At 54.4% G+C, this 21615-nt stretch overlaps 8 protein-coding genes across 8 annotated transcripts; 5 read left to right on the top strand and 3 right to left on the bottom strand.

Moving 5' to 3' along the window:
• The first annotated feature begins 738 nt into the window (after positions 1-738).
• TRIREDRAFT_72606 (ubiquitin-activating enzyme) lies at positions 739-4394 on the top strand. The gene is made up of 4 exons (XM_006962588.1): positions 739-1017; positions 1099-1475; positions 1540-3529; positions 3588-4394. Exons 1-4 carry the CDS (start codon positions 1012-1014, stop codon positions 4314-4316), a joined length of 3102 nt encoding a protein of 1033 aa, XP_006962650.1. The 5' UTR covers positions 739-1011; the 3' UTR covers positions 4317-4394.
• A 903-nt stretch (positions 4395-5297) lies between these two features.
• TRIREDRAFT_56819 (uncharacterized protein) lies at positions 5298-6437 on the top strand (the record flags this gene model as incomplete). The annotated part of the gene is made up of 2 exons (XM_006962589.1): positions 5298-5831; positions 5892-6437. The coding sequence occupies 2 exons, from the start codon at positions 5298-5300 to the stop codon at positions 6435-6437; spliced, it is 1080 nt and encodes a 359-aa protein (XP_006962651.1).
• A 1597-nt stretch (positions 6438-8034) lies between these two features.
• On the top strand, positions 8035-10565 carry TRIREDRAFT_2568 (uncharacterized protein; the record flags this gene model as incomplete). The annotated part of the gene is made up of 3 exons (XM_006962423.1): positions 8035-8132; positions 8234-9600; positions 9655-10565. 3 exons carry the CDS (start codon positions 8035-8037, stop codon positions 10563-10565), a joined length of 2376 nt encoding a protein of 791 aa, XP_006962485.1.
• A 1024-nt stretch (positions 10566-11589) lies between these two features.
• TRIREDRAFT_56470 (lactate dehydrogenase) lies at positions 11590-12630 on the top strand (the record flags this gene model as incomplete). Its single annotated transcript, XM_006962590.1, has 1 exon — positions 11590-12630. One exon carries the CDS (start codon positions 11590-11592, stop codon positions 12628-12630), a length of 1041 nt encoding a protein of 346 aa, XP_006962652.1.
• A 551-nt stretch (positions 12631-13181) lies between these two features.
• TRIREDRAFT_104215 (uncharacterized protein) lies at positions 13182-14668 on the top strand (the record flags this gene model as incomplete). Its single annotated transcript, XM_006962591.1, has 4 exons — positions 13182-13791; positions 13854-13855; positions 13925-13945; positions 14009-14668. 4 exons carry the CDS (start codon positions 13182-13184, stop codon positions 14666-14668), a joined length of 1293 nt encoding a protein of 430 aa, XP_006962653.1.
• Positions 14669-14960: 292 nt separating this feature from the next.
• Positions 14961-16872, bottom strand: TRIREDRAFT_75247 (uncharacterized protein; the record flags this gene model as incomplete). Its single annotated transcript, XM_006962812.1, has 2 exons — positions 14961-15968; positions 16195-16872. The coding sequence occupies 2 exons, from the start codon at positions 16870-16872 to the stop codon at positions 14961-14963; spliced, it is 1686 nt and encodes a 561-aa protein (XP_006962874.1).
• A 1315-nt stretch (positions 16873-18187) lies between these two features.
• Positions 18188-19348, bottom strand: TRIREDRAFT_104217 (uncharacterized protein; the record flags this gene model as incomplete). Its single annotated transcript, XM_006962813.1, has 3 exons — positions 18188-18579; positions 18650-19079; positions 19139-19348. 3 exons carry the CDS (start codon positions 19346-19348, stop codon positions 18188-18190), a joined length of 1032 nt encoding a protein of 343 aa, XP_006962875.1.
• A 360-nt stretch (positions 19349-19708) lies between these two features.
• Positions 19709-21443, bottom strand: TRIREDRAFT_120362 (uncharacterized protein; the record flags this gene model as incomplete). Its single annotated transcript, XM_006962814.1, has 4 exons — positions 19709-20371; positions 20441-20813; positions 20886-21103; positions 21249-21443. The coding sequence occupies 4 exons, from the start codon at positions 21441-21443 to the stop codon at positions 19709-19711; spliced, it is 1449 nt and encodes a 482-aa protein (XP_006962876.1).
• Positions 21444-21615: the final 172 nt, after the last annotated feature.

Raw genomic sequence — 21615 nt, forward strand, 5'->3', positions numbered from 1 at the left:
CGCCATGGCTCTTCTGTGACTGGATGGCATACGCAATCTCCAGCTGAAGCTGTACTTGTAGATGCTCTTAAGCCTTGCATCTCGAGAAGCAGCAGCATTAATGGCATACCCATCTTTCATATGCAAGCCGCTTCAGGGTCAAAGGCCTCCATGATCTCTTCCCGCAGAGAACTGCCTTGCTACATGCTGCCGTTCCCCCACACGTTCCGTCAAGCTCCCCTGCAATAAGTCCTAGGCTCCCGGACCTGTCGGAATGGCGATATGTGCACCGGTAGAGCTCAACCTGATGATGAACTGCCAATTACCATGTGTAACATGGTGTAAGCCATCGCATGAAGTCTGAATAAACGCGATAGACGCTCGAGCTTCCATCGGGGCGCGAACCAACCGAAAGCACAACCAACACCTCTTCCCTTGTCCAACGCATGAAGGTACGTACCACGGAGCTCCCAGGGCATGGTGTGTTTCTCGCCGGATTTCTAAGAGCTGGGCAGTAACAGCAGTTCGGCCAATCAGCACGCCGCTGCCCCGCCTTGTTGCCCCGCCGCTTGCTCTGCCTCAACAGCTCCTTCCTTGCCCCTCTTCTCGTACTTCGGAGGAAGTACCTTGTACTCTCTGGCTCGTGTCAGCAGCAAAAGGCACGATTAAGAGCCACATTACCTCATCAGAAGAACTGGAGCCTGGCGTGTCGCAACAAACGGTCTTTTGGATCTTGCACCTGTTGGTCATTACAAACCAGCTTCCAATTCTCTCTTCCACCAGCCTGTTCTTGTCGTTTCCCGGCGAGAATTCTGTGTGCAGACGACGATTTCTGGCACAGCCAAACGCAAGGAAACGCTCACACCCTACCTACCTAGCCTTCTTCTTTCTCCTTCAGCAGCATCTAGGTGAGGTCACGCTCGACCTAGGTGCTGGATCACCATATCCAAGATTTCGTCTCAGCCCAGCTCAGGAGCGCTGGCGAAGCGAAGGCTCTCTGAGGGAGAGTCACAGCAGAACCTCAAGCGAACCATGGCTGTGAGCACTTTCACTACCCCTCCCTGCGTTTGAAAGACGGGAGAACCAAGAGACTGACCATGATGCTCGTGAATTCATTAGGCCGCCAAGCTTCCCGAGGTCGATCTTGCTACCAGAATGCAGGTCGATGATTCCGTCGTCGGAACCACAGAGATCGACGAGTCTCTATACAGCCGACAGCTCTATGTCTTGGGCCACGAGGCCATGCGCCGCATGGGCGCCTCCAACATCCTCGTCGTTGGCCTCAAGGGTCTTGGTGTCGAGATTGCCAAGAACATTGCGCTAGCCGGTGTCAAGAGCCTGACGCTCTACGACCCTGCCCCGGTGCAGATTGCGGATCTTTCGGCCCAGTTCTTCCTGACGCCCGAGGACGTTGGCAAGCCCCGAGACGAGGTTACAGCCCCACGCGTCGCAGAGCTCAACGCCTATACGCCTGTCAAAGTCCATCAGTCTCCGAGGTATGGCTGCATGATTCACAAATGATACTTGAATGCTTGGGACACAATGCTAATCTTCAAGTAGCATTGAGGAGAACTTCTCGCAGTTTGACAAGTATCAGGTGGTAGTGCTTACGAACGCCCCGATCTCGACACAAAAGGCTGTAGGCGACTACTGCCACTCCAAGGGCATCTTCGTTGTCATAGTCGACACGTTTGGCCTCTTTGGCTCCATCTTCTGCGATTTCGGCGAAAAGTTCACCATCATCGACCAGACCGGCGAAGCTCCCGTCAGCGGCATCATTGCCGGCATCGACGAAGAGGGTCTGGTGTCCGCACTCGACGATACTCGACACGGCTTGGAAGATGGCGACTACGTCACATTCTCCGAAATCGAGGGCATGGAGGGGCTCAATGGCTGCGAGCCGCGTAAGATTACGGTCAAGGGTCCATACACCTTCTCCATTGGCGATGTGTCGGGTCTCGGACAGTACCAGCGTGGAGGTGTCTACCAGCAGGTCAAGATGCCCAAGACTGTCGACTTTAAGAGCTTCACAGCCGCCCTTAAAGAGCCAGACTTTCTCATTTCTGACTACGCCAAGTTCGATCGACCTCAGCAGCTGCATCTGGGATTCCAGGCCCTTCATGCCTTCCAGGTCGCCGAAGGCCGCCTCCCGAATCCTATGGACGAGAAAGACGCCCTTATTGTTCTCGAGGCTGCCAAGAAGTTCGCCGCTGACGAGAAGCTTGAGATCGATATCGACGAGAAGCTTCTGAAAGAGCTGAGCTTCCAGGCACGCGGTGATCTCAGCCCTATGGCAGCCTTCTTTGGTGGTATCGCCGCCCAGGAGGTCCTCAAAGCCGTGTCTGGCAAGTTCAACCCCATCCAGCAATGGATGTACTTTGATTCTCTGGAGTCACTGCCCACCACGACCAAGCGAAGCCCTGAGCTGTGTAAGCCAATCGGCAGCCGTTACGACGGCCAAATTGCCGTCTTTGGTACCGAGTTCCAGAAGAAGATCGCCAACATGAAGCAATTCCTCGTTGGTGCGGGTGCTATTGGCTGTGAGATGCTCAAGAACTGGGCCATGATTGGCTTGGGAACTGGACCCAACGGCAAGATCTATGTCACTGACATGGACTCCATCGAGAAGAGCAACCTCAACCGACAGTTCCTCTTCCGAGCTGCCGATGTGGGTAGCATGAAGAGCGACTGCGCTGCCAAGGCCGTGCAGCGGATGAACCCGGAGCTGGAAGGCCACATTGAGACCCTGCGAGAGCGCGTTAGCCCCGAGACCGAGCACGTCTTCGATGATGCCTTCTGGAAGAGCTTGGATGGAGTCACCAACGCCCTGGACAATGTCGAGGCGCGAACATACGTTGATAGGAAGTGCGTATTCTACCACAAGCCACTGCTCGAGAGCGGAACTTTGGGCACCAAGGGCAACACGCAGGTTGTCCTGCCCCGCCTGACAGAGTCTTACTCCTCCTCGCACGACCCGCCTGAAAAGGAGTTCCCCATGTGCACGATCCGAAGCTTCCCCAACAAGATCGAGCACACCATTGCCTGGGCCAAGGAGTACATGTTTGAGAAGTGCTTCGTCAAGGCTCCCCAGACTGTCAACCTGTACCTGACGCAGCCCAACTTCATTGAGGCAACCCTGAAGCAGGGCGGCAACCAGAAGGAGACCTTGGAGACGATCCGCAACTACTTGACCACGGAGCGACCCCGAACCTTTGAGGACTGCATTGCCTGGGCTCGCCAGCTGTTCGAGACGGAGTTCTCGAACAAGGTGCAGCAGCTTTTGTACAACTTCCCCAAGGACTCTGTCACCTCGGGTGGCACTCCCTTCTGGTCTGGCCCCAAGAGAGCTCCCGATGCGCTCAAGTTCGATCCCAACAACGAGACGCACTTGGGGTTCATCATAGCCGCCGCAAACCTCCATGCCTACAACTTTAACATCAAGTCGCCCGGCAATGACAAGTCCATCTACCTGAAGGAGCTGGAGAATGTCATTGTGCCCGACTTTACCCCCGACTCAAACGTCAAGATTCAGGCGGATGACAAGGAGCCCGTAAGTCCAGCTTCCGACCGACAACAGGGTGCAACACAGTACTAACTCTACTTTTTAGGATCCCAACGCCAGCAGCTTTGATGACACAAATGAGCTCACAGAGCTCAGCGCCAGCCTTCCATCGCCTAGCAGCCTTGCAGGCTTCCAGCTGCAGCCTGTCGAGTTCGAGAAGGACGACGACACCAACTACCACATCGACTTCATCACTGCTTGCAGTAACCTGAGAGCCGAGAACTATAAGATTGAGCCTGCTGATCGACACAAGACCAAGTTTATTGCAGGCAAGATCATCCCGGCCATTGCCACGACGACGGCCCTCGTCACCGGCCTGGTCGTCCTTGAGCTGTACAAGATCATTGACGGCAAGGACGATATCGAGCAGTACAAGAACGGTTTCATCAACCTGGCCCTGCCCTTCTTCGGCTTCAGCGAGCCGATTGCTAGTCCCAAGGTGGAGTACACGGGCCCTGACGGCAAGGTGACGCTGGACAAGATCTGGGACCGGTTCGAGGTGGACAACATCACGCTCAAGGAGCTCATTGACTACTTTGAGAAGAAGGGACTGAGCGTTAGCATGCTCAGCTCTGGCGTCAGCCTGCTGTACGCAAGCTTCTACCCTCCTTCCAAGCTCAAGGAGCGCTACCCGCTCAAGCTCAGCGAGCTGGTGGAGCTGATTTCAAAGAAGCCTATCCCTCCTCACCAGAAGGAGCTGATCTTTGAGATTGTGGCTGAGGATATGGAGGAGAACGACGTGGAGGTTCCGTACATTAAGGTGAAGCTTGAATAGTTTGATCAGTGTTACATAGACTCGGCGGCTCGATGGTCGTCACTACATAAGTAGATATCTGGACCACACAAGAATGGCATACATGGTTTTCTGCCTTGCATTGTTCTTTCTGTTGCAGCAAGTTTGTGCATCTTGTTCTCATGATGCTTTGACTAAGGTATTGAGAAGCCCAAGGACGAGGCAGTGAACAAACAGCCGTTAACACCAACCCGTATCAACAGGTATCAGTATTGTTTTCCCTTCTCTCGTGGAAGTAGAAACACTCTTTGAGGCAAATACCGGTGATTGATGTACATTCACCATCGTGGAACAATGAAATGCATTTGGAGGTATTGGCACGGATTTGGATTTGAATACAACTGCCGTGATGATGACTAAATCCGCAGAATGGCTGAGTGATCAAAGACGAGGAGCGCTAATGTCATGCTGTTACGTCACCATTAGGAAGCGCGCCATTATTCCACCAGCACAAGGCGAAGTGGAATGCCTCAATTTTAAAGGTGTGGGTGGGTTGCAGGATTATTAAGGTGCAGAATCCCGTTGCCCGAGTTCTGTTAGCAATGCTTAAGTCAGAACGTAGTCACAGATAGACTATTAGAGATTTGCATAGGTAGGTGTAGGAGAAACGCTAAGCAGCTGAAGGCCGATTCTTGTCTATTACGTTGTAGGCTTGACAGGGGCTTGGCGTTGTTCGTGCGTTGGCTGCGACCTCAGAAGAGAGAGTGACGACTGCATGTATATATAGAGGGCTGGACGTGCTGTGATGAAAGGGGAGTGTCATTGAGATGAGTTTGATACAACGACAGTTGAGAACAACACGACCTTTGGGGTTCTTGATCAAGCACAATTGCTTTGCGAAGGGTTTGACGTTTTCGACGTCGTCTACTATTGGTGCGAGAAGCAAAACAACGAGGAGCACTGCGAGATCTTCATCACCACAGCTCAGTCAAGTCAGAATGGTTAGTAGACGTTGCTACTTCGATGCTCTCTGCGAGTTACCTTCACTGTTGGTATCCGTCTGACATACCTACCTCCTTGCAGTCTTCCAACCAAGAGTCCAAAATCACCGACTGGGTCAAGCCCGGCGACAAGACCGGCGAGTTCAAGCGCCAAGTGAGCTCATTCCGCAACTGGATCTCCCGCGAGTCCGGCGCCCAGTTTCCCCCCGAGGCAGGCCGCTACCATCTCTACGTCAGCTACGCCTGTCCCTGGGCGCACCGCACGCTCATCACGCGAAAGCTCAAGGGCCTGGACGACATCATCTCCTTCTCGGTGGTGCACTGGCACCTTGGGGAGAAAGGGTGGCGGTTCGCGACCAAGGAGGACAAGGACGTTCCCGGCGAGAATGTGATTCCGGATCCTCTGCACGAGGGCTTCACGCACCTCCGGGACGTGTACTTTGAGTCGGACAAGGAGTATGCGGGGCGATTTACGGTGCCGGTGCTGTATGATAAGAAGACGAGGAAGATTGTCAGCAATGAGAGCAGCGAGATTATCCGGATGCTGGGGACAGAGGTGAGTCAATCTACAACTGGAATTCTTTACAGAATAACTGGCTAATTCTTGTGTATCTAGTTTGACGATCTCGTTGAGGAAAAGTACCGCTCCGTGGTCCTCTACCCAGAGAACCTCCGCAGCCAGATCGACGAGACAAACGAGTGGACGTACAACCTCATCAACAACGGCGTCTACAAGTCCGGCTTCGCCACCACATCCGCAGCCTACGAAAAGGCCGTCGTCGCGCTCTTCGAGGCCCTGGACCGCGCAGAAGAGCACCTCGCCTCCGTCGCGGACCAGGGGCCGTATTACTTTGGCGGCAGCCTCACCGAGGCCGACATCCGGCTGTACGTGACGCTGGTGCGCTTCGACCCCGTGTACGTGCAGCACTTCAAGTGCAACATCCGCGACATTCGCAGCGGGTACCCGAGGCTGCATCGGTGGATGCGCAACCTGTACTGGAGGCATGCTGCGTTTAGGGAGACGACGCAGTTTGAGCACATCAAGTGGCATTATACGAGGAGCCATACGCAGATCAATCCGTTGAGCATTACGCCTGTTGGGCCATTGCCGCATATCTTGCCGTTGGAGGAGGAGGTGCGCGCCGTGGTGGCGAGGGTGTAATAAGTTGAGGGGGGCTATTCTAAGGTACTAGGAGCACACAGGTGGTGTGTACATGTATATATATGTTGGGTCGAGGGTTGGGGAGTGTTGGTGGTTGGAGGGGGATTCTGGTGATGGGATAACGTGTAGGTAGTACCTCTCATACTTGTGATGAGTGAGGTGACTTACCCTAGGTAGGATTGGTGCTCGATTATCTTGGGGAGATGGGATTGAACAGCATCGTGGATTTCTGCATTGGATTATGAGATGCACATCACCAGACAGTAACAATCAAGTCTACTATTATCATTGAGTTATCCATCATATACTTCTTGAGTTTGTTTCAGGTGGGTGTTGTTATCGAATGGATGTCAACCTCGGTCGATCAGGTTCCTCAGCGTCATTGCGTGAGTCATCTGCAGCTTGTTTGCTCTTGGACTTCAAGCTCGAACAGACGGCATGCAGTTTGCGCGCTCCAATGCCGTCTCTTTGTCATTGTATGTCTCAAATTGAATGCGTAGCTTGGATCCATTGGTATATCCAGGTCCATGAATTCATTATCACAAGACATGCAGCAATATCCATCAGTACCTCGAATCCAATCGTGCAGCCTTGCCTCGAATTCAGGCAGGGCTCTTTTAGCAGCACAGCCTGACGCTTGTGCCCGCCCCCTCTTCCACTGGAGCCTCGGCCCTCCATCCACTGAAGCGGCGCCGCTAGCCGCTCGCTACAGCGCTACAGCACACAGCTGCCCGCCCTTCCAAGGAGGTTCCTCTCTCTTCTCCCGCCTATGTATGTACTCAAGCAACCAAGGTCTGGTCTGGTACGAGTACTAGCACGGGCAGCCAGAGTCCCCACCCAAAACGCAATCTGCTCCCATCGCCATCGCCAAATTTCCACCTCCTCTCCCAACCGACCGCCTTTCAACCTCCTCTGTCCTCTGCCAGCCACGCCCCTCGCACCGATCCAGACATCCATATACAACTCGCGCGAACTCGACCTCGCAAGCCCTCTGATCAAATAAACCTGAACCAACATTGTCTTTTTCCCGCTCGACCGCCGCCTCTCTTCCCCGCGCACAGGCGCACAGCTCAAGCTCCTCCTCCTCAAAACCGTCCCCCTTTCCCTCCTCTCTGCCCTCCTCTTTGAACCGCCTTCTGCAGTGTTAATTGTACGACGAATTCGTCTCTACTTGTTACTCCTTTTGCAGCAGCTCTTTTTCCCCATTTCCTCGTCCAATCTCTTTGCCATTTCCCGCCCTGCTCGGCACCAGCTGCTAAGCTCCGTACTCGGCCTCGTCTTCGAAACTGCAACGCGTCCTTTTATGGCCTCTGCCTAAACCTAAACCCTCGCAGTCATAAAAAACACTATCGACCACCGAGCGTCTGTCCGTGTGCGGCATTGAGAGCCTGCAGCTATAGCAGAGCTCCTCGATTGACGCACCCACGTTTCACCCCACTACGAGTCGAACTACCTCTCGAATAACCCTCGTCGACGCTTAGGCTCCAACCTCGCCACCCCTTGCGGCTGTCAGCCAGCTCCTGACCGGTTCGACCACTTTGTCCAGCAATTTAATTGAGAATCCGCTGGATGAGTGTCGCGCATTCGTCGCCCTGCTATGGCCATTCGATATACCGCAGAGCATCTGCTCTTCTTGAGGGAGTCGCCACTATGCGTCAAACCCGAGAAACTGCCTCCGGCCGAGGAATGGATGGGGTGAGCACACAGACCGGAGTTCAAGCTGGTTGTGACGGGTGATCTTATTTGTACTGACGCCAATGTGCTACAGGCCGCCCCCGGACCAGACCCGAGCGCAGAACAAACCGGCCAACGATCGGCCTCGATCTCTGGACAATCCGCTCCTTGACCAGACCACTCGCCGCCCTGGTATCAATCATACTTCGCGGACGAGTACAAGTTAGTTTGATCTTGGGACAGCATGATGTGGATTGTTTCTGTGATGCTGACATTGCGACCCTTCAAGATCCCGAAGACATCGTCTTTGCCCCTCCTCGGATGGCATTCGCTTCATCCGGCCGCGGCAGCAAGACGCTGGATGGCGAAAAGCCAACCAAAGACGCCGATACGACCGGTCGTTTCGCCTTGCGCAACCGAAATAGCGAAGCGGATGGAGACCGTTTGCGCGCGCCCAACGCTGCTCGCCGCCGCGGAGAAAACGATCAAGACAACGAAGGCTGGAGCACAGTAAAACCCCGCAAAAGTTTTGGTGCTGAGGGCGCCGAGCGCTTCCACGGCCGCATGGGTGGCAATTTTCGCGATGAGAAGAAGCCGCTGCGGGAACCTGATCGCGAGGTCACTCGCGATCGCTCGACCAGAGCCTTTGATCCCTTTGCCCGGGACACCAAGGATGCCGACAATGACGCCCGAACACGCACCACTGCTGGCAGGAGCAAAGTGGACTCTTGGCATAAATCGGAGTCGACGACGGCGGATTTGCCCATTCCCGAGCGAAGAGAGCGGGATCGGACAAGGAGCTGGAGAGATCGAGACACTGCCGAAGCTGCCGATGATCGTACCAACGGGAGGGCCCCCGACAGGCGCTGGGCCCGCGATCGCGAACAGCGTGTCGAGCGTGAGCCCGAGTGGTTCGACGAACCTGCCGAGGTACTTCGCGAAGCGCATACACAGCAAGATTTCCAGAAGTGGATGGAGCAGATGAAGAAGGGCAAAGGAGGCGGCGACTCTTCCGCACCGGCAGCGGCTCCAGCAGCTCCGGAACCTGCTCAAGTCGAGAAGCCTCAACCACCTCCTTCCCAGCCTTCTACCGTCGAGGCTCGTCCTGACAAGTTCTTCATGGCCTTTGGTTTGCAAAGTCCCTTGGAACCAAACTCTCCACCCACCGAAATCAGCGACGCCGCAGCTGTCAGGCCCAAGACCGTGGGCAAGTCGTCAAGGTTCACTTCTTTCTTCCACCAGCCCCAAGAGGAGCAGCGAAACAGAGCGGAACAGTCCACGAGCGTACCCCCTGCCTCCACTCAGTTCCCCCCAGGGCTGGGCCCGCTCTCATCGCTTGCGTCCCCCCCTGAAGAAGAGAAGCAGGCTTTCCAGCAGCTGCTACTAAAGCTTCAGAAGCAAAAGATGAGCGCCACTCCCCCGGCTTCTTCGCCCTTTTCTCCTCCATCTCAGGGGAACCCACTTTCCCAGGGCATTCCACTGTCCCAGGGTATCCCGCTTTCCCAGGGTAACCCCCTGTCTCAGGGTAACCCTCTTTCTCCAGTCAACCCTCTCGACATGTCGAAGAAGAGCAACTTGACATCTCCGGAGCCGTTTCATCAGTACGGCGGAGAGAGGATCAACGGCGGCATAGGTCGTCCGCCGCCGCCACAGCATGTTCAAGAGATTCTCGCCCCTCGACCCCAGCAGCAGACTGCTCGACCAGACCAGCTTCTCCAAGACCTCGTGGGGCACCACCAGCGCATCTCCAGTCAGAGTTCGGGGATGCCTGACCAGGCTCGGAATAATAACAATACCGAGTTCTTGATGAATCTCATGAGAATGGGGCCTAGTGCTCCCCTGAACATGCCCCAACCCCAGCAGCAGCCTCAGCCTCAGCCGCAGCAGCAGATGCAAAAGCAAATCCCCTTGCAAGAGTCGGAATTCTCGCCGAGAGAGGCCCGGGGAGTGCAGCAGCGCCAGATGCGTCCCCAGCCGCCCCCTGGATTCCCCATGGACGAGTCGTTCCACAACGCCGATCGCGATTCCCGCCTCGGACAGCCCACCCAGATCTTGCAACGACCCCCTCCGCCCCCCGGGCTTGACCAGATGCCACCTAGTTGGATGACGAGCGGAGGCCAGATGCCGCCACCGCAACAGCGCGGCCCCATGATGCCTCCTCCTGGATTGCCCGGCGGCCTGAACCGCAACGTCCCCATGCCGCACATGTTCCCGCCCAACTTCCCTCCTGGTGCCATGCCGCCCCCAGATGCTATGGCCGGTATGCCTCCTCGCAACATGCCTCCGCCGCCTCCTGGCTTTTTCAACGGACCGCCTCACGGGTTCATGCCCCCTGGACTCGGTGGATACAACGGACCCCCCGGCCCGCCAGAGGCTTTTGGCGGATCTCCTTTTGAGGCCCGTGGTATGCCTCCAGGCGCCGCCGGCCGGGGCGCCGCTTTTGGTCGGCCGTAGGTGTCTCGAGGCACCACCCATTTTGGTACCTGCTAGTTATGGGAAATCCCAATTGTCGAAAAGCAGGACGGCATTCTGTGTTGAATCTTGTACAGTCGAAATCAAACCACATTCTTATTCTTACTACTAGTTTGGCTTTCTGAAGCTACGAAGGCCGAGTTCACAGAATCCAGGCGGTTATGGATTCCGAGGGCCGTCCTTTGCTTACCATGTCATGTGTACGATTTCTTTGTTAGGAAATGATCATGGAGGAAAGCAGTCTCGGTGACGGGGCGAGGCTGACAAGTGCACGATGCTACATAGGCAAGGAGAGGAGACGTAATGCGAGTTGATGGAGAATGAAGTGCGTTGTAACTGAAGCGCTTTGGCGTGTGATGCTGTGTTTCCACGTGTATGAGACTAGGTATGAAAATGCATATTCTCCTGCATCCTGACTGACTTGAGACTGCTCCGCGGAGTGAAGAAAACCAGAGAGGGATGATATTGTATGCGGGAGCAGTTACTCATCCTCTCAAAGTGCGTGATATTGTTTTCCTCCAGAATTCTGTTACCTACTTCAGCCCTAAGCTCTTGTCGATCCAACTTGGTTGGATGTTTGTTGGTTAGAACTAGTAGGTTGTTCTCAGCTCGATTACCATAGCTTTCGACTAGAGGACATATGGATCTTTTAGCGTAAACAAGAGCAACTGTACTTGAAGAAAATCGAACCATTAAGTACAGCCTACAAGACGTTACAAGAGCCTCTTGCATACCTTACCTGGGTAGTTACCTAGCTAGAGTACGTGCTCCGCAGCGAGCGAATCAGCAGCCACAGAAACCTTAATGAATCAAATGGAATGAGTGCCCAACTGTGCCAAGCCATTGGGGTAGGACCAACACCGATGCCTTGCAGCTACTCCTCTTCTCTCCTCTTTTTCAATATATAAAACTCGTTTGTCTGTAGTTGTTCTCTGAACTGCTGGATATAATCTTGATTTTGCGTCTCATGAAAGATCGTTCTTAACTCGAAAGTCCCTCGATCAACATGAAGCTCGCAGTGTTCAGCACCAAGCCGTACGACAAGCGCTACATTGAAGCAGCTCGTACCGCTTCATCCACCAACATCGACATCGTGTATCACGAGTTCCCCCTCGAAGAAGACACCGTGATCCTCGCCCGAGGCGCCGACGCAATCTGCGTCTTCGTCAATGACTCCCTCACGGCGCCCGTAGTCGAGGCTCTAGGCCGCGAAGGCGTCAAGGCGATCCTGCTGCGCTGCGCGGGCTTCAACCACGTGGACCTGGTGGCGGCGGAAAAGGCGGGCATCATGGTGGCCAACGTGCCGTCGTACTCGCCCGAGGCCGTGGCCGAGTTCGCCGTCGCGCTGATCCAGACGCTGAACCGGAACACGCACAGGGCGTACAACCGCGCTCGAGAGGGCAACTTTGCGCTCAATGGGCTGATGGGGCGGACGCTGTTTGGGAAGACGGTGGGCATCATCGGGACGGGCAAGATTGGGATTGCGACGGCCAAGATCATGAAGGGCTTTGGGTGCAGGGTTGTGGCGTTTGATCCGTATCCTTCCAAGGCGTTTGAGGGGATTGGGGAGTATAAGGGCCTGGACGAGGTCCTTGCGGAGAGTGATGTGATTAGTCTTCATTGTCCGCTGATGGACAGCACGCGAAAGATTATCAACGACGAGGCACTTGCCAAGATGAAGCCTGGAGCGCTGCTCATCAACACTTCCCGGGGCGGACTCGTCGACACAAAGGCTGTGATTCGGGCTCTCAAGACGCAGCATCTGGGTGGTGTGGCTTTGGACGTATACGAAGGCGAGGGTTCGTTGTTTTATGATGATCACTCCGGGGAGATTATCCACGACGACGTGCTGATGAGGCTGATGACGTTTCACAATGTGATTGTGACCGGGCATCAGGCGTTCTTCACCGAGGAGGCGCTCAAGGAGATTGCGGAGTGCACGTTGAGGAACATTGGGGAGTTTGTGAGCACGGGGACGTGTATGAATTCGTTGACCAAGGATTTGAGGCTGGCTAGGAGCGAGTCTTTGCCTGTTAGGGCCGTGTGATGGGGGTTGGAGTTGGGTTGCTTATGGGAGGTGATTGGTGGTAGATGGCAAGGCTGATGGAGGGCAAGGCTGAGGGTTGGGACTCTGAATCATCGTCAGGAGGGCATGTTTGCCCTCTGATTCCAATTACGACTGTTTGATTTTCTCACTTTCCTTTGCAATTCCAGACCTTGGAGACATTATTCAAGAGAGGCACTGCTTTCTAAGGCTACTTGAGAGCTTGATTACCTATTAACGAACGCTATTGTTCTATCGTGGAATGTGAGTTGAACCCCCTATTTTCATGAAGTTATTGTGTGTACGTCGGCAAACCTCCTCGGCGACTTTCAGTCGAACCGGAACTTTGTTCCTCCAGCCTCGACTACCCACAGACATTTAAATGTGAAATTGCAAACACTTTCCATTTTGTTTGTTTCCTCTTTACCTTTTGATTTTCCTTTACTCACTTTCGTTCTCCTCCCTCAGGCTTGGAGTAGATACCCTATTTCTACGCAGTTTCTATCCGCCTTCTTCGTTGCCTTGCCCCCGATTCTGACCGTACGTACTTCACGATGCATCCTGAGACCCCTCCGCGCCTTAACCCTCTTCTTCCTGTCCTTGAGCAATACTCCCCTGCTGAGATCGAGGTGATCCCGATCTCTTCTTCCCCAACCCTGCCCCCAGAACCTGTGGAGGAGCACTTCATCGAGAATGTCATCTTCACGCTCGAGACCACTCCCGAACCCCATCCCCAGAATATCCAAGACGACTACGTCGAGATATTCGGCGAGACCACTCAACACGCCGTTCTTCAGAACAACCCGTTTCGCCAGGTGGAAATCGGTGGCCTGCTAGAGGAGGCCATACGACGCTTCCTTCATCGTCCCTCCACGACTAACAATACTCTTCTCCAGCTCATGGATTTTCTCGGCGACAATCCGGCCTATTTCCCGCCGGGCGACCTCATTCCCCGGGAGTTCCTGGATGACAAGATCCGCTTCATACAGAGTATCCTGCGTGACTTGTCGGAGGAATTCGGCCCGCAGGAGTTCAACGTCCTGCAGTTTGTGTACTTTTGCATGATGCCCGCGGACAGGGTGCACCAGATCAGTGCCGAAGACTGGGATCAGAATGAGTTCTACAAGGACATGACTGCAGAGGTGGCGGGTTACCTTTCGTTCAGTAAGCATTATGCCTTGCTCTTTGATATTTTGACCGTCCTACTAATTCACGTTTGCGAATAGTGGTGAGAGGTTAGCTGCCTCGATCCCTGTTTGTTCATGTCGACCTTGCCGACGCCTCTCGTCTTGCACAGGATCCTGTTGAAAAGGAACTGGTATGTGAAAACCCCTTGGAGTCATACTGTACGTACATACCAGTTGCTGACCCTCTCTTATAGGCTCTCGCCCGCGATGGTCAAGTGTGCATTCTCACGGGAGCTGCCGACCCCAAGGCCTGCCGCATCCTCCCCTTTGCCACCACCGTCAATCAGCACAACGCCAAGTCCTCCTGGGCCTTTTGGTTCACCCTGAATGACTTTCTGGACGAGCAGACCCGCGCAGGTTATGACTACCTGCTTCTCAAGGCGGGCGGTTCCGACAAGAGCTGGAACATGCTCAGCCTGACGCCAGCTCTGGGATCTCTCTGGAAGCAGGGCCACTTTGCGTTTCGATGCGTCCGCATCACCCCCTTGGACGACGACGACAAGGCCGTCATCCGGCTCCAGTTCCACTGGATGCCGCGCAACGACGTCAACCCCGAGGCCGTCGCCACGATCACCAAGGAGAGCATCCTGGAGCTGCTGCACGACACCTCTGGTCTCGACGGCCCCAGCGGTGCGGACGCCCGGCGCACGACGGGCCGTCGCCTTGAGAACGGTCACACATTTGGCCTGACCATGACGATGGCTGAGGCCGTCCGCATGAAGACTGCCATTGACATCCAGTGGGCCGCCATTCGACTGGCTGCCATCTCGGGCCTGGCTCGCACTTGGGATGCTGGCAATGAGGACGTCGATCTGGAGTCCTTTTATGCGGACAATATCCCTCTCACCAACTGAGCTGTTGCTTAAATGGGTGTGTCTCGGCGGCAGTAGACTGGCTTCAAAGCCTCGTCCTGCCTGTTTTTTTCTTTATTTCGTTTAAGGGTACTAGGGAAAATGGGTTTATAGATCGATAGATCAATTTCGCCTCTTATGAGGTCTGGGTATGAAAACTGGTGTTATACACCAAAGAACGTAAAATGCTTCTGTGCTGTGATATTGCCAATCTTGCATCGTAACTCCAAGTCATCCATCATAACATGTTGCCGAATCACATCCTGTAGCAAGGCCGAGGTTTTAACAAACTCAATCAAGCCTTCTCTCCCCCATTCAACATCTCCATAGCCAGAATCCTCTTCTCCGCCAACTGCACCAGTCTGTCCGTAGTAACCGGCCGTCCACTCTTCATATTCAACAACCTCGCGCTCTTGATCAAGTTCTTAATCTCCCTCCCATTCAGCTTCAACTCCGCAAGCCGATCGTAGTCCTCCTGCGTAACCCCAAACCTCGCCTCTCCACCGGCCCGCATAATGAAATTCTGCCAGACTTTCCGTCTCGCAGCCGTGGTAAGATCACTGTACGGCAAGAACAAATCAACGCGGGACTGGAACGCATGGTCGAGGCTCGCGGCGCGATTCGTAGTTAGAAAGAGAATCCCCTGGTAGTACTCGAGCTTGGTAAGGAAGATGGAGACCAGCTCGTTGCGGGCAAGGGTGTCTTCCTTGCGAGCACTCAGAAAGACATCCGCCTCGTCGAGGAGGAGCATTGCGTTCCACAGACGGCACAGCTCGAGGGCGCGGTCGAGTGCTTCCTCGACTTCATGCGGCTTTGTGCCGAGTGCGCCGGCGCTCATTGCGTATAGGGGCACGCGGCCCTTTTCCGCAACGGCCTCGGCGGTGAACGTCTTTCCGACGCCGGGGGGGCCAAACATGAGGATGATGATGCCGCGGCCTTTGTCAGTGACAAAGTCGTCAAAGTCGGAATTCGCAAGGTTCTTGTTCTCGATAAACGACCATGCGAGCTCCTTCTCGTCACCGGGCAGGACGAGGTTTGAAAAGGCATCGTCGTTCCAGATAATGTCCTTCATCTCTTCGACGAGGAAGAGCGCCCATTCTTTGGCTTTGAGGTCGAAGCCGTGGATCCAGGGGGTGGTGAGGATGCATTGTTCGTCTGTGAGGGGGGTGAGGTCTTCTTTGCGCTCGAGCTTGGTCTCGCGGGTCTTGACGGTGAGTTTGTGTTCGTCTGCGTCGGCGGAGTCTTCGGAGGAGGAGGAGGTGCTGTTGCTTGCGTCTGAGTCGCGGCGGCGACGGCGGCGGACCTTGTAGCCATCTTCGTCGTTGGAGTCGGAATCCTCCTTTTCAGTGTTGGACTCGAGGGGGCGGAGGTGTGGCTTGACGACTTTGCAGCTTGCGTAGTAGGCGAAGGCGTCGACTACGACTCTGCCAGAGGCCTGGAAAGGAGGTTGTTAGTGAAATCACGTATATCTGCCTTGGAGGAGGATTAAAACTTGCCGGTTCTTCTTCTCTTCCACTGCCTCTGGTGACAATCTTGCGGCCTTCATACTGCATAAAGTGATAGGTCCTCAACTCCTCAAACTGACGACCGCGGGCAATCATCCTTGCCTTGATGGCCTCTGGGTCATTAGCATACGCGATAGGCCAAGTCGGCAGCTGATGAGCACGAGCGTAGCCCTCGTATCCAGAGATCTTGGTCTTCATCGTCAGGTAGCCGCACTGGTCACCGTTCCAGTCAACGTATTCCATGTCGATGACCCAGACGCCGCGGGAGGCATATGATTTCCCAAGCAATTGATGTTTGAGTACACGGCAGATGGTGTCCTGGCCGTACATTTGGGTCATGACGAGTTCTCCAGGAGGGAAAATCTGCCAGAGAGAATCAAACTTGACTTTTCCCGTGAGACGAGTTTGCTCAAGGGAGTTGACCGAAGGCCCAACGATCGGAAGCAGAAAATCAATCATTTCCTGTCCAGCCTTGCTCAGCGTCTCATCAGTCGTTTCCTTGCAAAAGTCCTGGAGCCTCTGCCATCGATGAACGAGGGGGATGTACGGAGGGCGAAACGTCCAGTTTTCGAGCTCGAGATCGAGGTCCTGGTAGTTGGAGAGGACCTGGAGGAGGATCTTGCGCATGTGGGGGCTGTTGATGGTGAAGGACTCGGTGACCCAGGTGGTGTCGCAGTGGATGAAGCGCTGGACGATGGGCATGTCGGCCATTTGCTTCTCGAGGGCGGTTTGTTGCTTCTCTTGGGAGTCGTGCTCGGACCAGTGGAGGAATTCTTGTTGGTAGAGCTTGGTGACGATGGGGGAGGGGAGGTCGGAGGGGATGGTGAGGGTCATGGTGTCGGTGGTCATCTTGAGCGACTTGATGAGTTCTCTTAAAACAAAAGATAACAATAGTCGTTATGAAGGTGTGTCTTGGATGCTGGTGGGGATATGTGTAGGAGTAGGAAGGGAACGCCTGGAAACAGGTGAGTCCTCTCGTCAGAACTAGATGGGACTCTCTAGCTTTAGATGACTGGAGATGTTGATGCTTGCAAATACTCAACTTCACTCGGTATCTGATCACGTTTATATATCTTTAAATCACGCTAACAGAACCATCGAGCTCATTCAAAGGCCGTCAGTCCAGCTGGCTACGCACAGAGACGGGCCAAGGCATGCTAGGCAGCCATGGCGATTCCAGCCACTCAGATTGTTGTACAGCCGCGCAGCATATCACGGTCAACATGATAGGTGAAGTTTGACCAATTCTTATCACGATGCCATCCAGCTATCATGGGATGCATTTGACAACTCATCTCTAGGCGGGACTGAAGCCTAGATTCAGCTGCAGTGAAGCATCAGGAGGCGCAAATCGCGGGTAAAGGCACGGATACTGTGCCTCGGCGATGACTTAATCGGGCACATGCAGCGGAAATCACTGATAGATGCCGTCGCTGTCACCTCTGGAACAGTAGGAAACTATCCGAAAGGAAAGTTGGGGGAGGATGATACCGCATATATAGTTGGTGGCTATAGGATACGCGCATGGCTTAAGATACTGCTGCGCTTCGCCTCGTAAGTTTACTGAAACCGCAGCTACATGACATTGTTGCAAGCAAATACTATGTGCTCAGTCTCTCTGGAATGTCTCTAACCAGCCGAGAGATGGTTAAATCATCTGTGAGCCCGGAACTTGTAGCTATCTGAATGCTTGAACTTGGAGGCTATGTAGTTTCAACTCACCGTACGGCCTTGCGTGAATCCTTCGATAGGTAGAGAAGCGGTGTCTGATGCAGCTGTGCTAATGTTTCCGTGTGATTTGCTGCAAGAGATGCAGAGAGGCTGGACAGCTGCATGTATGTAAGACGTGACTAGGCAGCAGGTCGGGCGAAGGAAGCATTTGGACACCCAGCCACCGTATATACCAGCCTCTAATCCGAGAGTCGTTACATGTACTCTTGGTAGTGTATGTCCTTACAATCGCTCACGGCTTTGCCATATGAGGCCGTATGTATATATGAAGTGTTGATGAGTTCCTCTACAGGGCCCAATAGATCTCAATCTCAACAGACTCAACCACATTCACCCACCCGGCATACAGCGCCCTCCCCCACACCGTTACCACGTCTCCCAGCCCAAGGCTCCTCACGAACGAGCCGTCGCCGTTCATTCGCCCCTTACCCTCCTCCATCTTCCTGCGCGCTTCTTCTGAATCCGGCGCATAGACGTCCCAGCAGGTCCAGGTCGTGACATAGGTCTGGAAGTTCCCATCGGCCATTTTATTGCGCTGGATTTCCCTTGGGCCCTGGTAGGGCGTTTTTGCGTATTGATTGTCCGATTGTCCGTCGTCCGACGTTACTGTCACGATTTCGGGCTCGATTGTTCGCAGCTTGCAAAGGGGGAGCTTTCTCATGTCTTCGCATTCTTCACCTGTTCGGGTGATGTTTAGCTGGGCTGGCCTCGGAAACTCTTCTACCATTACTGTGGTTATGGAACTTACAGCTGTGGCTGGCGTCGAATCTTTCTATTCCAGCGTCGAACCACGTTCTTGCGACGATAAAGGGGCCCGGGCTTTGATCGTCTGAGGTCCATCCTTGGTCGTGGCTGACGATGCGGAAGACAATCTTTCGCACGGGGTGAGGCTGTGTGGGCGGATTCCTGATGAGACTTTGAAAGTATTCGCGATCGCATGCTTTACCGATGGGAATAGGAGGAATAGTCGCTGTCTCGTAGGACCGCCCATTGGAGCTGCTGCTGCTGCCACTGTCACTGAAGTTGCTACTGTCACCGTCACTGAAGTTGCTACCGCCACTATCGTTGGAGTTGCTACTACCACTTTCGCTGGAGTTGTCGTCTTCATACATGTATTCATCCTCATCTTCTTCTCTGTGAATGGCATTCTCGGTCAGCCCCACGGGGAATGATCGTAGCTGCGCAAATCCATTGTCGTTAGTCGCATGAGCTTGAGCTCTCGCGGAGTGATGTTTACCAGAAACTTCGATCCTTGATAGTAACCATCACTAGACCAAATTGCGTGAATGCTTTCGTCCAACTGGGCTTTGGAGCAAGACCGAACCCAATACTCGGCATAGTCGAGGATGGTGCCTACGAGCTCGGGGAGAATCACCGCCTGAGCGAGCATCGAGCGCACGACCAAGACGTCGCCCAGAGATGGCTGGAATGGCTGATCAGAGGCCATTCTGATTCTTTCTGGTTCCTATGGCTTGACCAAGCTGTTTTGGAAAAGGTAAGGCTCTCGTGCTAGCTTGAGAGGATGTTTATGTCGGAGGATGTTGGGCTGAAACTGCTTGGGCTCAGGTTGGCTGATGTCATTTATAGCGCTGTTTTGAGCCTCAATCACATGCAGCAAATGAGAGATGAGCAGATCCTTCGCGTTCGTTACACAAGAAATGGTGGCAAAGTGCATGTACTGTCATATTCTATTACATATATATAGATTTCTATGTACTCGTTTGTAGGCGAAACGAATGTGCGTGTGCTAGATGGCAAGTGATTGGATGTTGAAGCAACTACGCCCACCTCTCTAGTAATCCATCACTCACTGCGGAAGCGAGCGAGCCCCGGCATAGGCCGCCGAAACATCGGTCAAGAACCAGGTATTGGGCGCCTGACCAGCAGTCAAGAGAATCTGCACCTGGCACCTACTCAGCTGACCCAGAGTCGTCGAATCAGTAGCACTGGGCGTGTTGAAGCTGTTGGAGACGACGCGGTACCCGTTCGGTCCCTCTGCGGCACCGGTGATGCCGGTGTTGAGGAGAGTAAAAGAGCCGCAGTTGACCTGGAATCTAGCGTGGGACAACCAGCTCAGATCCGTCGCCGTGTTGCTGATGAGGAACCCCAGCGTGTAGACGGAGTTTCCGCTGACGGCAAACGTTGGGCTGGCGACGAGGACCTGCCCTGTGGCTTGGACGTTGGTGATGTGGTAGGCATTCGAGGTGCCGTCGGGGCTGCCCGAGGTGCTGACACCGGCATTCACCCACGCGTTGGGGGTGGTGTTGATGACGCTCCATCCGGCGAGGAGAGACGAGAAGTCGCCGTTGGGGATGACGTTGGAGACCGACGGCGAGGCGGTGGCCGTCTTGGTGGCGGTGGAAGTCGACGTGACGGTGGTGGTTGTGGTGGTGACGCCGTCGACGAGTTCCGTGCTCACGGTTTCCCATGCAGTTGCTGTGACAACAGGGGTCTCGGTCGACGTCGAAGTCTACAACGCATGTGTTAGCATCTCCTGATACCACCTCACGAAGAGAGCCTTTAGTGAAGATGGACATACCACTGTCTGGGTCGTGGGAGAGCCGGCCTGAGTGATTGTAATCGTCTCGGGGGGCACATTGATGCAGCTGCAGGCCGCGGTGATTCGCTCGGGAGAGTAGATGAAGCACTTCTTGACCATGCAGGACGGCTGCGGCACACCGTTGTCACGCTTCGCGTGATGTCGGGGGACGAAGCTGACAGTCACTGGCGGTGCCTGCGGAGATGTGGTTCGGGCACCGGCTGGAACAGTGGTGGTGATGGTCACGGTCTCTGTGTCTGTCTCTGTGGCAATCTCCGTAGAGGAAGGGACTGTTGCCGTGTAGACTGTTGTTCTCGAGTTGACGAAATCAGTGGTCACGTCGCTGGTGACAGTCGTCCATACTGTGGTCGTCCTGTTTCACAACTCAATCAGCCATTCATGATCCTCGCATCTAGACATCTGAAGATATCGGGGGTAGACCTACGCAGCAGGAGGTGCCGCTGTGACGGTGCGAATAGTCGGATCAAGAGCAGAGCAGTACGCAGACGCCGAAGCAGAATATTGAGCATCCGCAAAGCACTTGTACAGACTGTCGTCTCTGCACGAGCCTCTCTCGGCGAGCTCCAACGGAGTCGCAGCCACGCCGGCAACGAGGCCAAGCGCGCCAACAACGATCCTGTTCATCATCTTGGCAATCCGAGGCTGAAGAAGGCAAAAGTATAAAGGAGTGTCTAAGACCCGATGAATGAGATCAAATGTCACCCACACAGAGCCGTGAGATGGAGGACAACCAAGCATGTAGTACTGCTTCCAGCCGGCTACTCAAGACTTATACCGCCTCTCTTACGGAGCCGTTCCTGGATGAACAAGACCGATCAGCTCCACCCTTTGCGGACCAGGCGAGCCTCGACTTTGGGGCCATCGTGGTTCTATTGGCATCGACATGTGTAGCGGCCTGATATTCCGACACTAACAGAGATTTGATCGTGTATGAGTTGGTTCCGAGAGGGAACGCCCCTGTTCCAGCTGAGATGGGATCCATGTTTGCCGTCAAATGCCCCTGGCAAGCCTGGATAGCGCCCGAGACTATTTACACTAGCGGTGGCGGTCGATGCGTTTTCCCCTGTGGAGTCTTCAGCTCTCCCCAAGTTGTGGTTAAGCCTACAGGGACGAAGGAGCCAAGTTGGTTATTTAACTGGTCGAGATTGACCTGG

Source organism: Trichoderma reesei (genome assembly GCF_000167675.1).
Source record: "Trichoderma reesei QM6a unplaced genomic scaffold TRIREscaffold_3, whole genome shotgun sequence".
Classification (NCBI taxonomy): Eukaryota; Fungi; Ascomycota; class Sordariomycetes; order Hypocreales; family Hypocreaceae; genus Trichoderma; species Trichoderma reesei.

Bases quoted from the DNA above. Each gene is read 5' to 3' on its own strand.
- TRIREDRAFT_72606 (XM_006962588.1), top strand. The intron at 1,476-1,539 runs GTATGGCTGCAT...ATCTTCAAGTAG, and splicing joins AAAGTCCATCAGTCTCCGAG to CATTGAGGAGAACTTCTCGC. The intron at 3,530-3,587 runs GTAAGTCCAGCT...TCTACTTTTTAG, and splicing joins AGGCGGATGACAAGGAGCCC to GATCCCAACGCCAGCAGCTT.